This window comes from Primulina eburnea, chromosome 15 (genome assembly GCF_022965805.1).
Source record: "Primulina eburnea isolate SZY01 chromosome 15, ASM2296580v1, whole genome shotgun sequence".
Lineage (NCBI taxonomy): Eukaryota > Viridiplantae > Streptophyta > Magnoliopsida > Lamiales > Gesneriaceae > Primulina > Primulina eburnea.
Genome location: NC_133115.1, coordinates 8,528,237 through 8,548,557, shown reverse-complemented (window position 1 = coordinate 8,548,557; position 20,321 = coordinate 8,528,237). Strand labels below are relative to the sequence as shown.

The 20,321-nt window shown below is 34.9% G+C and overlaps 1 protein-coding gene across 3 annotated transcripts; it reads right to left on the bottom strand.

Moving 5' to 3' along the window:
- Window positions 1–6,659: 6,659 nt before the first annotated feature.
- On the bottom strand, window positions 6,660–19,589 carry LOC140814613 (uncharacterized). 3 transcript variants are annotated; one of them, XM_073173647.1, is made up of 5 exons: window positions 19,350–19,589; window positions 8,638–8,891; window positions 7,796–8,379; window positions 7,198–7,716; window positions 6,660–7,104 (listed from the first exon to the last, which is right to left on the bottom strand). In XM_073173647.1, the coding sequence occupies exons 2-5, from the start codon at window positions 8,882–8,884 to the stop codon at window positions 6,979–6,981; spliced, it is 1,476 nt and encodes a 491-aa protein (XP_073029748.1). In that variant the 5' UTR covers window positions 8,885–8,891; window positions 19,350–19,589; the 3' UTR covers window positions 6,660–6,978. The 3 variants fall into 3 exon arrangements, with proteins under 3 accessions (XP_073029748.1, XP_073029750.1, XP_073029749.1); XM_073173649.1 differs by lacking the exon at window positions 19,350–19,589 and adding an exon at window positions 17,411–17,572; XM_073173648.1 differs by lacking the exon at window positions 19,350–19,589 and adding an exon at window positions 9,432–9,570.
- Between the last annotated feature and the right edge of the window lie 732 nt (window positions 19,590–20,321).

Genomic DNA, 20,321 nt, shown 5'->3' with positions numbered 1-20,321 from the left:
TTATAACTTTAAAACACGAAAATAGGTGAAAGGAGTCCAAAAACATAAAACGCTCTTTCGAGAGTCATTTTGGCACCTTTCACCGTAAATTCTCGTACGACCTCTAAACTCGACCAAATCACGAACGGCCAAAAACATGACCTTCCTAGCCCATTAAGTTACTGTTCAGTCCAAGGCTATGGGCTAAAAGCCAACCAAGAACTCAAACAAGCATCAAAACCGAAGCTCACAGCTGCTGGAAAAATGCAGCAGTAGCAGTTTACTTGTTTGTGGTGAAAATCCTGAAATAAATGACTATGGGCTTAAACCACCGCCCAACGAATCTTACCAACATCCTAAGGCATGGTTTGGACCATGGCTAAGGGCTAAAAGCCAACCACAAACCGAGCCAACACCTAGGACATCACAGGTCCAAAACCGAGAGAGCCAATTTCTGTATAGTGTGATGTATTGCATTGTTTTTTTTGTCTTGTATCGTCCCAATGGCCATTTGAGCGACCATGACTCGATTTAGACACGATGGAGAGTTGTATGAACCATGGCCACAGGCTATGAGCCAACCACAATTCATCCAACACACAAAAACCGAAATCACCCTCACACAGAATCTGAAAAGGAAAAAAAAACTGAATGACTCTTGCATTGTTGATGTAAAAATCTGATGGCTCCTTGAACCAAGCTTGTAAATACCGATTTGGTCACACCCTAGAAATGTTAAGGGAGGGTTCTAACCATGGCTACTGTCCTTGGACAGCCATAATTCGAACTCCCTCCTTAATCAACTAAGAATTACAAAACGTAGTTCAATTCTGCACTTTTGGAAAAGTTGCTGTCATTTCATTATTTGTGAGTGTATGGATGTAAACCAATGGACCAATAACACCCTAACACACTCTAAATTATGCCTAGAAGCAGCCTTGAGTGCCTGGAATCGAGCAACCTCCTGTAAGCAACAAAGATCAGCAAACCGTGAAGTGGAAAACAAGGGAGCCGAAAATTCTGTACAGCTTATTGCTTGGAATGTTGCTGTCCATTTCGGTTTATGGCTTGAATCATGCATATATAATGATTTTAAAATATCTATAGGACTTGATTGAAGAGAAAAGAAACAACATATACATTCCTGGAAATCGTTTTGAAGAAGATCAAACCAATACGACAATACGGCACGGCGGAACGGAGTTGGTTTCTATCTTCTTGTTTCTGCTGCTCTTAGCCGATTCTAAGCTGCTGTCTTTTCTGATTATTTCGGTCATTGAGATAGAGGAATGTTATGTAATGGAGGTGATGGTTATAAGAGGTGTTAGAGTGCCATAATATACATTAAGATGGGAGGTTACAAGTGAAGGCTTTGAATGACTTTTTGAATTGTTTCCCATTCTTTATTAGCCGATTCTTGTTCTCATTTTTTTGCTATCCGATCAGTTCATATTCTAGGCTCATAGGTTGAGGGGAATGAAGTGGAATTGTATTATTTGAATTATTAATAATTAGAGAATTAAAATGAGGGGATGCCTACACCATGAAGTCTATTTAGAGGTGGCTTGAATGGGGAGTTACTAACCTTTTGAAATATTTTAAATGTTGGTCATTATTACTACTTTGCATTGTATATTTTTATTTAAACCTTGCATTTTAATTGTTTAAGATTTTAAACCTTCATTATATATATATATATAATGCATTAACAAATTAATTTAGTTTAGAATCTTGCTTAGAATCTTGTATGGCATACATAACCTCAAATTTAAATGTTTAAATGCTATGTTTAATTTCTTGAATATATTATACCTAGATTAATTCATCCTCCATTGTTTTCACCTTTTTATTTAACTTTAATCAAATATTGAACCTAAAATCATTTATTTAACAATTTAGTTCTAATTAATTTAATAAGTTCTAAAACATTATTTTTCTTTAAATTAAATTATTACTTGAATTAAATTAAATTTAGGAATATTTTTCTTATTATTAATCTTATCTCTAATCTCCAACTCCGGTCTGGCCTCGCGTATTTATCTTGAAAAGACAAAACTAAACATCTACTTTTAAAATAAATAATCATGATTTAAAATTATTTAAAATGACTTAAACACTTCATATATTTAATTAAAAATTCATTTTTAATTTAAATTGTAGCAATTATGCATGACTTATAAGTAGTCTGATTTTCGGGTCGTTACAGAGTATCTTGAATTTCTTCAAGTTCTATCATCACACCTTTTCTATCTAATAGAAACTTCTTCTCTAGAAAGACGGTATTTCTTGAAACAAACACTTTTTCTTCCATGTGATGATAAAAATAGTATCTAACAGAATTATTTGAATATCACACAAAGTAACACAAAATGGATCTACTGTCCATTTTTTTTCCACTGTCTACTTTACGTTAGCAGGACATCTCATATTCTTAAGAAAGAATATTTGAGAGTTTTTCCTATCCATATCTCATATGATGTTTTATCCACTACTTTTGTATGAACATTATTCAACAACATTACCGCAGTTTAAAGAGCAAAGCCACAAAGCGATGTAGGCAATTCAATGAATCTCATCATAGATCGAACCATGCCCATCAAAGTTTGATTACGACGTTCAGAAACACCGTTCAATTGTCGTGTTTCTGGTGGAGTCCACTATGAGAGAATCACATTCTCTTTTAGATAATCAATTTTAGATAATCCAAGAATTCAATACTCAAGTATTCTCTATCTCGATTAGATCAAAGAGTCTTTATACTCATTTCTAATTGTTTTTCTACTTATGATCCAAATTCTTTGAACTTTTGAAATTCTTCATATTTGAGTCTCATCAAATATACATACTCATACCTCGAATAATCATCTAATTAAGTAGGATTGCCCATATTTTATTATGCTAAAACTTAGCAGGCCACAAACTTCTATGTGGATCGGATCCAGTAGATCATGTGCACGTTCCACATTTCCATTAAAAGGAGTCTTGGTCATTTTTCATTTTAGACATGATTCACAAGTAGGTAGATAATTTATGTCTGACAAATGAAACATGCATTCTTCCACTAGTTTGTGCATCCTTCTTTGGAAAATATGATCTAGTCTAGCGTGCCATATGTGTGCAGGATTTGGATCATGTTGGAAATTCACTTATCATTTCCAAAACATTTATGGCCCAGATAATTTCTTATGTACATTCTTCTTGCGGCCAAATAAATATGTTCTGACTTATTAGGCTTTGTGGGCCTTTTAAGTGTCCTTCGGAATTTTCCTCTTATTGAATTTGTTTTTCTTGTGAGGGGCATAACATTTCTTTCCCTTACCTTGTGGACCATTTTTCGTTCCTGGCAAGAAGCCATATTAAGAAACATCAATTTCCTATTTTGTTGTGGCTTCATAAGTCATAAGCATATTGACTATCTCTTCAAGGTTATCATCAATCTTATTCGAATTGAAGTTCACTATAAACCCGTCAAATGAGGAAGAGAATGACAACAAATTGATGTCATGAAGTAACTCGTTAAGAATCACTTATTTCAGGCCCACCACTTTCTCAATAAGTCAAATCATATGTACATCACGCTCATTGGCCAGAGCCTCATCTTATATGCGTGTAGTTATGAGCTGTTTAAAAGTGACGTGCATCATTGTATGATTTTCATGTACCATGCAACTCTTGCATGTGTATTCAAATGTCATCAGCATTCAACATTTTCTCAAACTGTCTCTACAGTTAATTTGACATAGAAGCAATCATATACACTTTAGCTTGCATACTATGGTCTCACCATCTTGCATGTGTTGTTAGTTCAGCAAGACTGACATTAATGTGTATGCTATTTCTCCGAATTTAGAACAATTTTTCCAGCCAGTCTTGAAAATTAAATTCAGTTAGCTTGTTAATAACATAAATGTATTAGGTGACGAAATCGTAGATATACTGATATGGAAACAGGATAATGTTTACTGATTATTTTAAAAAAAATTAAGATATAAAATATGAATTTTAATTTTATAAACTTCCCTCCCACTATTTTGACATTTTCACCATACTCGGATGAAAAAGGTAAATCGCATTTTCTTAGTGGGAGCCCAATTAGAAAATTATGATTTCAAATAATATTAGCCAATCACAATTTGTAAAAATTAAAATCTAATTGCATCCATATGCAACCTATCCGTGTTTCGCCTCACGTTTAATAAGGACTCAATAATATGACGCCATTTATTTTCACGTGTCAGACCGACTCATCAATATTGAATTGTAGTGGACGGTCACCATGATCACGAGAGTTCTACTCAATTCACATCATATGTGTACAAATTTATAAATTTGAGATAGTAAAATTATATATATTTTACATTAATGTTGGAAGAAAACGAGATCAGTTCGTAACCAAACTCACACCAGCAAATCCCTATCTTTCATGAAATTATTTAAAATATTCTCGGTTAAATTCTTATTATTATAATTATTATTTGAGTGTGTAACATGTGAGACCGTCTCACGGATCATAATCTGTGAGACGGGTCAACCATACCCATATTCACAATAAAAAATAATAATCTTAGTATAAAAAGTAATACTTTTTCATGGATGACCCAAATAAGAGATCCGTCTCACAAATACGACCCGTGAGACCGTCTCACACAAGTTTTTGCCTTATTATTTTATGCAAAATGGCATCCGTTACCAAAACTAATATCGAAGAATACAGTGTAGCACATGTTTTTTAGTCGATAAATGTTATAAATAAAAAAGATTATGTCATTTTTCAAATCAATCGTACCCATTTCTTTTGCACCGTAATAGTAAATTTCTATCTTCTTAATTCTCCCAGAAAATTTATGTTTTCATTTTCTAATATACGTTATTTCAAAAACCCACACTTTCTTCTCTAATAATATTTTAGTTTTACTTTTTTTTTTAAATGATCAGGAATTTCTTTAGTTCAATAGTTATTTTCGGTTCACTTCTTCCTTTTATTCTTTCAAATCGATACAGCTTGTGCCACTCGATAATGGGACCTATGTAGTTTCACATGGTCATTTACTACATTTCAACTTTTCCAAAACAGTTTCTTTAAATAATTAATTAATTAAACTCTTTGTTTTCGATGAATATATTTTGATGATACTTTAGTATCGCTTAATTTATGGAATAAGATGATAATAATGTAATATGATTAATAAATTGAATATTATGGATAACATAAGGAAATATAACTCTAATTATTCGAATACGCAGAGCGTAAAAACATAGATAAGTAACCAATTAAGGTTTATTCCATATTACCTAACAACGTTTGCAGTATAATTGATACCCTTTGCTTGCATTCTCTGTCTTTATTGATTTTTGTTCGAATCCAATTTTCAGTTTAACAACGCAACAACAAAAAATGTTAAATTTCAATATACTGCAATGACAAATGTAAAACTAAAAAAAAAAAAAACTTTGAACAAATAGTAACAAACGAATCTTGACTACATTTCAATTTTCGTGTTGCGCGGAATATATAGTTCATAAGCAACTCTCTAAAAAATAGCTGATATTCTTGCCTATCAATTTATCTTATCATCTCACGAGCCAAACGCTGAAAGGAACGAAGGATCAATCAGATGGATCATCGATCATTTGAATAATTTCAGTAGCAACTCTCTAAATAAGATCCACGTTGGTTGAACTAGAAGTTAGATCTTCCCGCACAAAGATGGTTGCCACAACGACAACCTAACTTACCCGCAAAATTAATGGTAAACAAATAGGAATTCAAGATCGTTCGTCCTTGGAATGTTCATCAACTGAAGATGCATGTATCCACACGAGAATAAATAGAGTTTTTCAAAAAAAAAAATAACCTCGCTAGTGGAGGAAGAATTCATATGGATAAGAGACATATAGCTAAAAAGATATCCAAAAAAGAAACTTTCGTGTATAATCTCGAATATTCTCAATTCCAGTAGACCAAATAATACAATGTAAGCAAAATTTTCTAGATTTATGGAGATATAGAAAATCATATGAGTTATCATGCTTGCGTAACGATCATTTGAGTCCCCGAGAATTACTCCAATACATATCCGATTTGACCTATGGACGATTTTATATTTGTTTGAGTAATAGTAATGATATTGGGAAGTAGAAATATGCCATGGTATGTCCCAATGTGATTTAACGGTGTCTATGGAAGAAGTGTCGGAGTTTTCGTGGGTTACCTCGACAATTCTCATCTTTTGTTAACTCTTCTTACTCGGTTACTCAAGGAATTAAGGGAACTCCAACAACTCATCTTAGTCCAACGCTAACCGCCCAGTTTGGAGAAATTAAGAATGTTATAATACATTTGAACTTATTGATTTGATTTAGAAAATGATTAGATGAACGAAATCAAGCACAATTTCTCAATAAATTTGAGACCTATGTTATTACATATCTATATACATACGGAGATCACTATGCTAATTTATTTCTTAGAGTAGGTCTTTTGTGAGACGATATCACGAATCTTTATCTGTGAGACGGATCAACCCTACCGATATTCATAATAAAAAGTAATACTCTTAGCATAAAAAATAATACTTTTTTATTGATGACCCAAATAAGAGATCTATCTCACAAAATACGACTCGTGAGACCGTCTTACACAAGTTTTTGACTATTTCTTAAATACTATCTATGTTAAATACATTATGTCAACTCCAATCTCACACCATCTGATGTAGTTTTAGCTTCATTCAAATCATGAAAGGCCAGTGCACTCAAAGAAATAAATGACAGAAAATCAGAAGCAACCTAAATGTGATCATTGAGGGATGCAAAAGAGGATATATCATACATGAAGGTTAGCCACTCAATGCCTTTTCGGTAAACACAACCCGACGATAGAATATCACCTCGATCAAACTAATTTGATGCGACCGAATCTCCCGGAAACAGAGATAGTTTTACCTGTGAGTGAATCCATTAATACACTTTAAGCTCACGAATCCAATCGAATGTTTCTCAAGTCAAAATGACATCAAACTCACTAAGAGTCCACTCAGCCACTTCTTCATGATTGCTAACAAATATTTCAGTCCCCACATCAATAGAAGTCCAAATTCTTCTCGCTGGTGTAGTACCAGGATCCTATAATTTATTTGTAAAGGAAAAGGATGGGAAGATATGTATTTAATCCAGTCATTGACATGATAATAAATGGGACAAAGCCACAGAATGTACCTGATAGAAGTAAAGTCTACCAGATAGGCCACCGGCGTCAAGGTCCCAATCAGTCATCCTGCTACCAACCCAACCATCTCCTTGCTCGGTGGGGTAGCCATACTCTGCCCAGATGGGATGAGGCAGCAACTGCACCAACTCTTGGGCCTGTGGATTGCTATAGGGATCACAATTGCTATATGGCTTCTCCAAATGCCGAGCATTGCCAGGCACACAGTAATAATGATATGCTCCATAAGGGAAGTTAGCGGTGTCATTTCGAAATATTTTTGTGTCATTGGGTGTGATATGGTATGGGGGGCAGTTACCCAAATTTGAGGGGCTACACCAAGCAGGGGTTTCCGGGTTAATAATCATTTCAGTGTATCTAGTTACGTCAGTCAGCACATCTCCATCACAGGGGGCACCATTGTTTTTCCAGCAGCTCCCAAGGTCAACCAAGTAGAACTGGCTCTTTGGCCCTCCTCCTTGTTTGATATCCAAGCTGAATTTTACCCTAAAATTAGGAGACTCTGGAAGCTACAACATATTCAAATCTTACCTTATTATACTCGTTATTTCAAAGATAAGAATTATAATAATAAAATGAACGACTCACGGTTTTGAGCATTCCTCTGGTGTCATAATGGTAACCTCCGGAATACCCCTTGGTCGCATCAGCTCTAAGGTACAACATAAGCCATGGATACTTTTTTGAGGTCCTCAGTTTATGACTAAAAATCCAACTCCCATTTCCCATACTTTTCTCCCAAAATACCTCAAAGTAAGACACTGGACTACCATCACTAATGCTAGGATTCAACTGATCATAGGTACCATTGAAGCCTCCTCTTAGAGTTCCAGATGATTTATCCAAAGTTGTGGGCTGATGATACAAAGTGGGTTGATTCATACATCCATTTCCAAAGCATGGGAACCTTCCAGGTTTGAAAGGTGATGCTTTTTTTCCATTCTCCGGACAAAGGCCGGACGTTGTGTCATAATTCCCATTTTTCAACATTATCATCCAAAATTGCCATGGTTTTGGTTTGTCTGGAACTTCGCATAATGAACCGAGATAGACCTCCTTCTCCACAGCGTACAGGTCTGGGTCGTTTAAAGCCTTCGGACTTAGTCCTGGGAATGGATTCCCCACACCAAGCCTGTTGTCAGCCTCTCTCACTTTGTGGATAACGATATTATCTACGTTTAAATCAATGTAACATTATGTTAGAACATACATAACATAGAAGAGCCCAAAAATAAAAGAGTATCCTTTTAAGCTTCAAGAAACTCCCAGATCAAAGATCATAGATTCTACGCATCTTTCGCTTATCTATTAGTATTCCATGCATTCACCTTAATCAAGCTAAAAATATAAAAAGGAATGGCATTGCTTATCTATTAGCATTCAGTGCATGCACCTTAATAAAGCTATAAAGTTGAGCAAGCGTGTTTTACTTGAAAGATCGAAGCAATCGGCAGCTCTCGGGCTGCCAATGCCTAAGGCTTCTCGACCAACTTCGTTACAAAAGTTCCAGCCTTCAAAAGCTACTCTCAGCTCATCTCTGAGCATTCCAGGGTCCCCTACTGCCGAGGTACAGGAGCCACAAGATATGACTATCGAACTTCTTTTCATCACCATAATCATCATAGTCGCCAATTGGATGTAGATGTTCACAGTGAAATGAAATTTCCCTGTTCCCATGGCTAACCTACACGCAAGGAAAACAAACAGAATTGAATTTACTTAACTAGCATGATTGAAAATAATAAAAAAGATTCTTTTGACATCTCAAGTCTATAAACAGTAGTACAGTACCAACTATTCTCATTATAATGACATATTTTTGCAAAGCTATAATATTGACAATACTTTCAAACCAAAAAATGAAACTTTTAGACTAATATGTCATGATCCTTAATTTAAAATAACCACACGTAACGAACAATAATTTTATTTTAAGAATTCTAAATACAACATAGAATTAAATTCCCCTACAAATTAACAGTAAAAGATTATGACAGTTACATACTTGTGCAGAACTAAAATTTAAGAAAATGTAACGGTGAAAAAGACTATTTCTGATATGCATTCAAGAAAAAAAATGGTTGTTCTTAATGACTATTGACTTCTGAACATATTTATTTCAAATTCCTAGTATGTCAGATCAAAACATTAACCAAAAATGACACTTCCATGCATCTAAAATATATTTCTACAGCAATTAAAACTCGAGCATAGAGGCACCCACTAAGTTTTGATTTCTTGCCTTTACAAGTACAGGAGCATTCAAGTGGACTTGCAACACTTGCTTGCAACTGGTAGAAGATGAGAAAAATTCGATCCCTTGTTGAGCAATTATCATCATTTGCCTAAAGTATAGTGCCTTAAAGGCAAAGACAAGTTTTGAATCTTTTGACAGAAGTTATGAGAGGCTTTAAGTGACAGAAGTTTACGACACACATGTTAGTCTCAAGCTCAAGCGACCTTTATCATTATTTTAGACGACTGATTCGACTAAAAATATGTTTAAAATATACAACACATCCTAATGAGTTTCACGATCCTACGCTGCAGACCTCATGGTATCTTGAATATATTCAAAGACTTTATTTATGCAGTTTGCATCGGTATATGGATAAAATATTGTTAAAAATAGATTGTTTTTATATAAGATTGTTTTTATATAAGAATGAATAAAGTGTAAGTCACAAGTTTGCTCGCTGGACACCTACTCTAATATTTGAGTGATATTCACTTATTTATATATTATTTTGCTTAAAGTTTCTCAATTCCTGAAGCCACATTCGACTCAAACTAATCCAAAATCGAGTTGCGGTTGGATCCGTTAGGAAGAAAGCTCTCCGAGCTCAGGAAATTTCATGGCAAACCTTGAACCACTTCTTATTTATCCAATCTATCGTGCTTTTAAATCAGAACAAGCTGATATATTCAATAAAATTACAAATTGTTGAAAAATCACGTCAATTTTGCAATATTTGGAGGAAGTTTATTTGTCAACAGTTTTGGTCGTTCTTTTCTGTGTTTGGTAGAATGTCATGGTCATCTTCATTAATGGCCACCTTGGATCCTATGAAAATGAATAATTTTTGTTGGGTGCAATAATTGTCCTTGTTGGTAGAGCGATCGAACCGTACTGCTTGAGCTGCTGTGCGGTTTAAAAGATTTGAGTTGCACCATTACCACTAGCTATAGCTTTTGGTAAAGCGGTAAGCACTCGGTACTACAATTGGTATCTTTTGGTAAAGCGGTAAGCACTCTGTCCTACAATTGGTATCAGAGCCAAGGTCACGGGTTCGATTCCCATTGATTGCAAGGAGTGCAATTATTGGGAGGGAGATTGTTGGGTGCAATAATTGTCCTTGCTGGTAGAGCGATCGAACCGTGCTGCTTGAGCTGCTGTGCGGTTTAAAAGATTTGAGTTGCACCATTACCACTAGCTATAGCTTTTGGTAAAGCGGTAAGCACTCGGTCCTACAATTTTTATTGAAAGATTTTCTATTGGATCCGTACATCATAAATGGACAAAATGCAACGAATCTTCCAACTTTTAAGATAAAACAATATTTTCTCCTTTACACACAAAGATGCATGACACTATATCTTATACTTTTTTGGTTTCACTTTAACATATATTCCGATTTAACAACAAATAAAGCTTAAGAAACGTGTAATCATTTTCTGAAATAAATTAAATAAGATGTTTATTTGTAAACTTTATTTTTTAATAATTTAATTAATCTCTATGAAAAACAAACATACAAACTTATATATTTGAGATAGTAAAATTATATATAATTCAAAATTTTGGAAGGAAACGAGGGGCAGTTCACAACCAGACTCACACCAGCAAATCCCTATCTTTCATGAAATTATTTAAATATTTGAGAAGGTCTGAGACGGTCTCACGAATCTTTGTCCGTGAGACAGGTCAACCCTAATGATATTCACAATAAAAAGTAATACTCTTAGCATAAAAAGTAATATTTTTTCATGGATGACCAAAATAAGAGATTCGTCTCACAAAATACGACCCGTGATGCTATCTCACACAAGTTTTTGCCTAAATACTTTCGGTTAAATTGTTATTATCATAATTATTATTTTATGTAAAATGACATCCGCTACAAAAAATAATATTGAAGAATACCTTGTATTACGTGTTTTTAGTCGATGAAGATTATAAAAAAAATCGGCTGATGTCATTTTTCAAACTAATCTCGCCCCTTTAATTTTGCACCATAGTCGTAAATTTCTATCTGCTTAATTCGCCAGAAAATTCTGTTTCTTTTTCTAATATATGTTACCTCAAAAACCCACACTTTGTTCTCTAATAATATCTTTAGTTTTAATTTTTTTAAGATCACCGATATCTTTAGTTCAAGAGTTACTTTCGGTTCACTTCTTCCATGAGAGAGGCGACGGGGGATTGGACCCAAAGGTTACAAGAGCAGAGAAGGGAGGCCCGCTGTGAATTGCAAAATCTGGTCATTCGAAAACAGCAAATAGAGAGCCAAAAAGCGAAATTGAAATGGCTAAAAGATGGGGATCAAAATTCAAAGTTTTTCCACTCTTTATTAAACAACCGCAGGAATAAAGCAATGATAAGTAAGATTGAGTTGGAGGATGGGTCATTGTGCATTCAAGAACAAGAAATTGAGGAACAGATTGTTGGTTACTACAAAAACTTATACAGAAAATCAGAAGGAGATGGATTGGGGATTGATGGATTAGATTGGGCTCCAATAGATTCTGTTGAAGCTGAACGGCTGGAAATGCCTTTTTCAGAGGAGGAGATTCATAAAGCGGTGTTGGAATGCGATGGTTCAAAAGCACCCGGGCCAAATGGATACACGATAAAATTCTACCAAAAGAACTGGGAAACAATTAAAGCTGATCTCCTTAAGGTATTTGCTGAATTTTTCGAGGGAGGAGTGGTAAATGGAATTACTAACGAAACTTACATATGCCTAATACCGAAAAAGAAAGATGCGATGAAAATCAAAGATTTTAGGCCAATCAGTTTGATTACAACTTTGTATAAAATCGTGGCAAAAGTTCTCACAACAAGACTCAAAACAGTAATGAGGAAAACAATATCGGAAACTCAATGTGCGTTCATTAAAGGGAGACAAATAATAGATTGCTGTATCATCGCCAATGAGGTCGTAGAGGAGCATAGAAAGAAAAAGAAAAAGGGTTGGATTTTTAAAGTTGATTTGGAAAAAGCCTACGACAATGTCGACTGGAGATTTCTAGATAATGTGCTTCTAAATAAAGGATTTGGACAGAGATGGAGGAGATGGATACAAGGCTGTGTCTCAAGTATTTCATTTTCAGTATTAATCAATGGAAAGCCGAGGGGGAAGTTTAAAGGGGAAAGAGGGCTCCGACAAGGAGATCCTTTATCCCCCTTCCTCTTCAATCTAGTGATAGATGGACTGGGGAGGTTGGTGGATAAGGCCAGGGCTGATAATTTGGTGCGGGGACTTGCGGTTGGAAGAGATAAAATAGAGATTTCGCATATTCAGTTCGCCGATGACACTTTGTTTCTTACACAATCAAAGGACCACATGTTGAAGGTGATCGAACTTTTACAACTTTTCTGCAGCAAATCGGGAATGAAAATAAGCTTCGAGAAGAGTGCCGTCCTAGGATTGAATTACTCGGACGACGAATGTGACAGTCTGGCTACGGAAATTGGGTGCAAGAAAGAGAATTGGCCAATCACGTACTTGGGAGCTCCGTTGGGAGGTAACCCAAACAAACTTGAATTCTGGGCACCTGTGGTCTCTAAAATATCGAAAAAATTGGCAAGTTGGAAGAAATCATTTCTCTCGAGAGGGGGCCGTTTGACTCTGATAAAAGCGGTTCTAAGTGCAATGCCAACATACTACATGTCACTCTTTAAGGTACCGGTTCGGGTATCTAAGATTATGGAAAAAATGATGCGGAACTTTCTATGGGATGGAGGAGATGGGGAGTTGCACTGTCATGTTGTTGGTTGGGATCAAGTGTGTAAGCCGAAAGATAGGGGAGGCCTTGGTTTGGGTAACATTCAACTACGAAACAAGGCTTTGCTAGGAAAATGGTGGTGGAGGTGTGCGGTAGAAAAAGACTCTTTATGGAAAAGAGTGTTGGGAAGCATATACCAGAAGGAGGATAATGGGTGGGATATTAGGACGGCCAGGACATCAACTTTGAGAAGCCCTTGGAAATTCATTTCTAACACTCGCACGACTTGTCATCATCTTATTGCCACTGTGCTCAAGGGGGGGAACATTCTAAGATTTTGGGAGGATTGTTGGGTAGGTGAGTTGCCTTTCATCGAGTGTTACCCGCGTCTGTACCGTCTTTCATCGTGTACCAACAAACCGATTAATCAGTTCTATTCGACTACTAGCAGTCAGGTCGGTCTACTTTACAGTGGGACATTAAGTTTAGAAGAGGGTTAACTAATTGTGAGATACAAGAGTGCAGTAGGCTTTTAGGGGTCTTGGATTCAGTTATTTTGTCAGAGGGTGTCACGGATTGTCGTGTGTGGGTGGGGGATCCTTCGGGAGTCTTTTCAGTGTCATCTTTTTATTCTTCGTTTTTTCCAACACAGACATTTCCATTCTTTCCTCAGCACACTAGCATTTGGCATGTACCGATACCACATAAGGTTAAAGTGTTTTCCTGGATTGTGGCTTTGGGGAAGTTGCAGACTAATGAACACATGCAGAGGAGGAGACCGGGCTTAGTTATTTCTGCAGATTGGTGCTGCTTATGCAAGAACGATTTGGAGACTCAGGACCACCTGCTACTTCACTGCGCTTTTACAAGGGAAATATGGATCAAGGTCATGAGGCATTTGGATTTTCAGTGGAGTTTCCCGAGCTGCTCAAAAGACATGTTCATAATGGATCAGTCATTCCTCAGGGGGAAAGGTCTTATGGATTTTTGGTATCTTGTGATTCATTGCATTTTCTGGACAACATGGCTGGAACGCAACAAAAGAATTTTTAGCGACAACGAGGATTCACAGGAAGAAATATGGGAAACGATCCGGTTCAGAGTCGCGACTTGGACAATCAACTTAAAGAAGTTCCAACATTTGCGAATTTCAGACTTAGTTAGGGATTGGAAATTTATTTTTTCATAGAGCGACCTACGGATGTTTTTAGCACTCTTTATTTTTGTGGACCGCTCATCCACTTGCTATGTAAACACTAATTATACTTTATTAATCTAAGTTTCTTATCAAAAAAAAAAATCGTCAAGTAAAAGATATTTTAACCAAATAGGAAAAGTTCCGCCCTCCCTAATAAAAAGATTTGAGGATAAAGAAGAAAATTTTGCCATGTTATGAGCAATTTATTCGCCGTGTGTCGTACATGGTATAGCTTTGTCTTCCCGATTCCATCCATCAGCTTCAAAAATTCAAAAGCTTGGATTCTAGTGTATCTCGGATCCTCACTTGGGTTGATGACTGCTTACACCGTCAAAATTATTCCCAATGATCCTTAAATCAAGGCTTTAGGATTACGCAAGCATCCGTCATGTCTCGATCTATGTGTTTTGGTTCACCGACCCCTCCTTGAATCGACACTAGTTCCGAAGCTTCTCGACACTAAACTTCCCTAGAAACTGGCTAAAACATCCGACTAGTTCAGAAGATCTGAACTCAATCTTATCTGAAACGTGTCATAATCTCATTCGTCTAGTTGAACTTCTTGGGATGATGTAATCTGAATTAGATTGAGTGATCTATTTTAAATTCGATGGATTTCAATATGTCGATCATCAATTAATCAATTCCATAATAATTCTTAATTAACAACTCTTTAATCATATTTTAGTTATTATTTCATTCAAATAAGGATTCGAGCTATTGCATCATTCCCTCTTTAGAAAGATTTCGTCCTCGAACGAAATCGGAACTGGAGTACAAGTACAACTAAATAAAATACAACTCATGATTACAATGATATAACTCAAAAAAAATGTGGATATTCTGAGCGCATATGGCTGTCTAACTCCCAATTTGCCTCTGCGGTACTTCGGCATTACCATTGCACTAGAACAAGTTAAAGGGTTTGGTTTCTTGGCTTCTTCTCTTTCCTACCCAGAATTAAGAGCGGGTGCTCAATATAAGTCAAGTCTTATTCAAGTTGAACATCAGTTAGGTCAAGAATGTGCGATTCATCTGCTAAATACTTTCATAGCAACGAAACATAAAAAACATTGTGAATGCTGGACAGATACGGCCAAATTTCCAACACATTTCAAGATTCGAAAGGTACTATGAATCTTGGAGCTAATTTTCTCTTGAGTCCAAATCTTATTACCATGCGGAATGGTGAAACTTTAAGAAATACTTTTCCCCTGGCTGAAATTGTAGGGGTCTACGCTTGATATTCGCATAACTCGCTTGGTAATCTTTTACAGTTTTAATTCTCTTCTAGATCAATAATTGTTTGTTGCACTAATCCAGGTCTTTGCACTTATTGTTCTCCTAATTCGTCCTTAAACAATGGAGTATGACAATGTCTACCGTACAATGAATCGAATGGAGCCATACCGATGCTACAATGGTAGCTATTGTTATAAGCAAACTCCACAAGTGGCAGATGATCATGTCATGCTGGTCCAAAATCCATAGCGCAATCACGTATCATGTCTCTGAGTGTCTGAATAGCCCTCTTAGACTGATCATCAGTCTCTAGATGATAGGTAGTACTCAGATTCAATGTTATTCCCCACGATTTCTGAAAACTTCCCCAGAACCTTGAGGTAAAACGTGGGTCTCTGTCATTGACTATGCTTGTTTTTTTTCTTCATTTGATGTTACGCAATAAGATTCTGACTATGTTTGTTGGCACACCATGGTTTTTATGAATCTATTTGATATATAGTCTTGCCATACGATCGAAACTATATTCCCCACTATACAGAATGAAATGTGATTACTTAGTCAGTCGGTCTACAACTACCCCAATGAGATCACAATTCTTGGAAGACAACGGCAAGTGGGTGACAAAATCCGTCGTCATCACATGCTCCCACTTCCATTCAAGGATAGGAAGATTCTAAAGTAATAATCATGGTCGTCGATGTTCAGCTTTCACTTGCTGACAAACCAAAAACTTGACTACATACTTGTAAACACTTCACTTCGTACCTTTCAACCAAAACTTGGTCTTAAAATCCTTATAAATTTTCGTGCTTCCACGGTGGATACTGAACTTACTCTTATGGGCTTGAGATAAAATCTCATCTCTCAAATCAAAATCTTCTGGAACTACGATTCTCCCTGACAGACACAATGTTCTAGCTATTTGAAACACAAATCCAGATGTCTTGTCTTTGTTAGCTAACATTGCTAACTTTTTCACCTCCGGTTCAGAAAACTGAGTTTCTCTAATTCTGGCATACAACTTCGGTTCAAATAAAATACTCGTTACTCAAATGTTTTTCGTTCATTTCTTATGACGGAACTGAAATCCCATATAACAAAAATCTTGGATTACACTTGAGATGAGACTTGTTTGAAGTACAGATAATCTCATCTTGCGACTAAGAGCGTCAACTGTGAGATTTGCTGATCCTGGATGGTACTTGATTTCACAATCATAATCCTTTAACAAATTCATCCATCTTCTTCGGCATCTATTAAATTCTGCCAAATTGAAGATACACTTGAATCTATTGTGATCCGTATAAATTTCAAATATTTCTCCTTACAAGTAATTTCACCAAATCTTCCAAGCAAAAAAAATCGCTATCAATTCAAGATCATGAATTGGATAATTCTCTTCACGATTCTTCAATTGTTTGGATGCATATGCAATCACATGACCATTATGTGTTAAAACACCCAAGTCCTTGAGGTGATACATTAGTGTACACAATGTAGCCTCATGATCCAGATGCCAAAGCTAAAACTGGTGCAGTTGCCAAACGTTGGCGCAGTTCATTGAAAATATCTTCACAATCATGTGTTCACTCAAATTATACATTCTTACTCGTCATCCGTGTCATACGAATCACATTTTCATTTTATATCATGCATTATCAAGAGTTCACTTTTCATGATATTTTCAAGAAAGGAAAATACTATATGAGAATTTTAAATAATGAAATTAAAGTATCCTGAAAAATTGAGACTCCTTATTAGATCAGAGAGAGACTTTTAAAATATGTATATTCAATAGTTGAATAACATACATAACCTTTTGTGCACAAAATTTTTGTACACTCTCTATCTTTCCCTCACAATTTTCGGCCACCAAATATTTTCGAAGAAAAATTTTTCTTTCGGCCACTTCCTTCCACCGTGCCAGTGCTGGATTTCTGAAATTCCAGCGATCCAATCTCAATGCAAATTTTGTTTAGATCTCTAGTTCGATCTATACGAGGAACCCAATTTCTGATCGTTGACCTGATTCAGGAGATTGAAGAAGATGGCTGATTCTAATATATCATTTGTAGGAAATACAAGAATAATTATCTACGCTTAAAATCTGAAATAGTTCGATGTCTAGTATTTAGAACATGAATGTAAATATTCTAAACATCCTATCAATGATTTTAAATCATACGACACGTACGAATGTTTTGAACGTCAAAAAAAAATTTAAAACTTCTTATGTGTCTTAGGTGTGAGAAAACGGTAATCCTACGATATGCTCCTACACTAAGCTAGAAAACAGAATGGACCATAAAACTCATGCCTCAGACTAATCAAACCAGCAAGTAACAACTACTAAAATTTATCATGCACTTCTTTGTCAAAGAACAAGCTGACACCAAAAAAGAACCAGTGTAGTAAATGAATAAAATCATTACACAACACTTGCCACCACCACATATAAGATGTACATCAAGAATTCATAATAATTGAACAAATCATTAAAGATGAAGTGATGCAGCAGATCAACTTTCGAATGATTAACATGCTTAGAACTAATATATCACGTAAATAACAAAGATCAAGGGATAAAAAGAGCCTGCACTTTTTTACGGGATCGAGCTCTAACACAAAAAATAAAACTCAAGTTCAATGACAGACACGAATGACTGAATCTTTTATCTTTATAATTGTAACTCATTGTATGACATGAATGACTGAATCTTTTATCTTTATAATTGTAACTCATTGTATGACTACTTTACTGTAAATAATGCAAAACAAATTTTATAATTAAAGTTTAACATAATAGCTTTAAATTCACTTTTCCAAAAACCTCAAGACAATAAAATATTGTGTGTGTTTGGATTACAAAAGCTTTTGTAGCGAATAACGTTTATTTTCTCTTTTTTTTTTAAAAACAAAAATGCTTTTACAAAAATGAAGCCAAAAACTAGAGATATGGCTTTTAATTTCTGATTCTCTTCTAAATATGAAAAAATACTATGGAAAAACACACTTTCGGAAACACTAAATTTGGATGGAGAAGTTCAAGGTCTTTAGAAAATATTTCTCCAAAAGCTAAAAATATGGAATATAGACTTCAAAGAAAAGCTCTTTCCCAATACACAAACTGTTTCTGCTTCTTTAAAAAAAATAATAATAATAATAATAAACAATTATCTGTGAACCAAACTGAACACTGAGTTCTAACGTTTCTTTTATAGTTTCAACGTCAATTCACAAGGTTTTATTTATGTTTTTGAATGAAAATATATAAATATCAAATAAAAAGTCATCAATATTTTATTTAAAAACATGACGCATTATTTCATAATGAATTAATTTTTATCATATTATCATTTTTATTATATAGTAGAGTTTTGTAGATTTATAAGAAACTATTAATTATGGCTATTTTGAAACTTTATGTTTTTCAGAACTGAAAATTAGTTTATTTGATTTCAAATTTAAGGTGCTTTTATCATTCTATCTGTTTGTTTGACTTAAAATCATTAATATTTTATTTATTTAATTTCAAATTTATGGTGTTTTTTTTCTAAAGCTTAGCGCTTTTCAGAACCTTGTTCACATACGCATCCTTATCTTTAAATCCCGGAACATGAAAATGCCTAAAATAATCAAAATTGCACTGAGAAGAAGTTTATACATGCAGGAACCTGTGTTAATCACAACATATATATACATACGGTTTTGTTAAAGAAACTCGAAAAATATATATTCAGAAAAACGCACCTCCTTGAGCCTCCTCTTCCTTGAGAATCGGCGTTTTTCCAGAATAAAGTGTGGATTTTCTGAATCGAAGATGAAGCCGGTACGGTGGAGTTTTCTTGAAAATCTCAGAGATGCAGCAAAGATATTGTGATCTCTGTTGTAAAAACCCATTACATCGTTTAAAGAAGGAAGCTTTTTTGGAGCTATGATGGGGCAACTTACATCAACAATATCGAGAAAACCACTGAAAAAAAGGGTCCTGTGGTGATGGGCATGTGATAAACGAAAAAATACGAAATATCGAAATTGTTAAATTTTTTTGGTAAAAAAATAAATTGAAATAATAGAAGAAGAAAAAAAAAAAGTGGATCAAGATGATAAAATGGCAAAGACATTACCAAAAATTAAAAAACGCGTGACTTGCCAGAATAAAAAAAAAAAAGTGGATCAAGATGATAAAATGGCAAAGACATTACCAAAAATTAAAAAACGCGTGACTTGCCAGAATAAAAAATTACTTTTCCTCTTGAATTTATAAATTTTTTATTCATTATTGTTGAAAGATAATGATGTACGTTCTCCATTTCTCCATTACTTTTTTTGTTATCAAACCAATTTTTGTTTCATCTTTTGTTAGTTTTTAATAAAGGAATGACTCAAAGCGTGCCCAACCTCTTTACTTGGAATTGATTAGTGTATACGTGTTTTACTTGTTAAATTAGGTGTTCTTATTATTATTATTATATTATGTATCTTGTAAGATAGTTTCATGGATGTATATCCGTAAGACGAGTCGATCCGATCCATATTTATATTTAATAATAATATTTTTCATGAGCCGGATCAGATCGGATATTTATCTCATAAAATTGATCTGTGAAATATTCTCATACGAGCTTTTGTGTATTATTATTATTTTTCTAAATAAAGAGATCAATTTGGTGGCGTTTCATTTGTATTCACATTCTTTTTTTTAATGATATATATTAGTAT

Coding starts and splice junctions, on each gene's coding strand:
- LOC140814613 (XM_073173649.1), bottom strand. Junction 7,717..7,795: donor CCAGAGGAATGCTCAAAACC/GTGAGTCGTTCA, acceptor AATATGTTGTAG/CTTCCAGAGTCTCCTAATTT. Junction 7,105..7,197: donor GTAGACTTTACTTCTATCAG/GTACATTCTGTG, acceptor AATAAATTATAG/GATCCTGGTACTACACCAGC.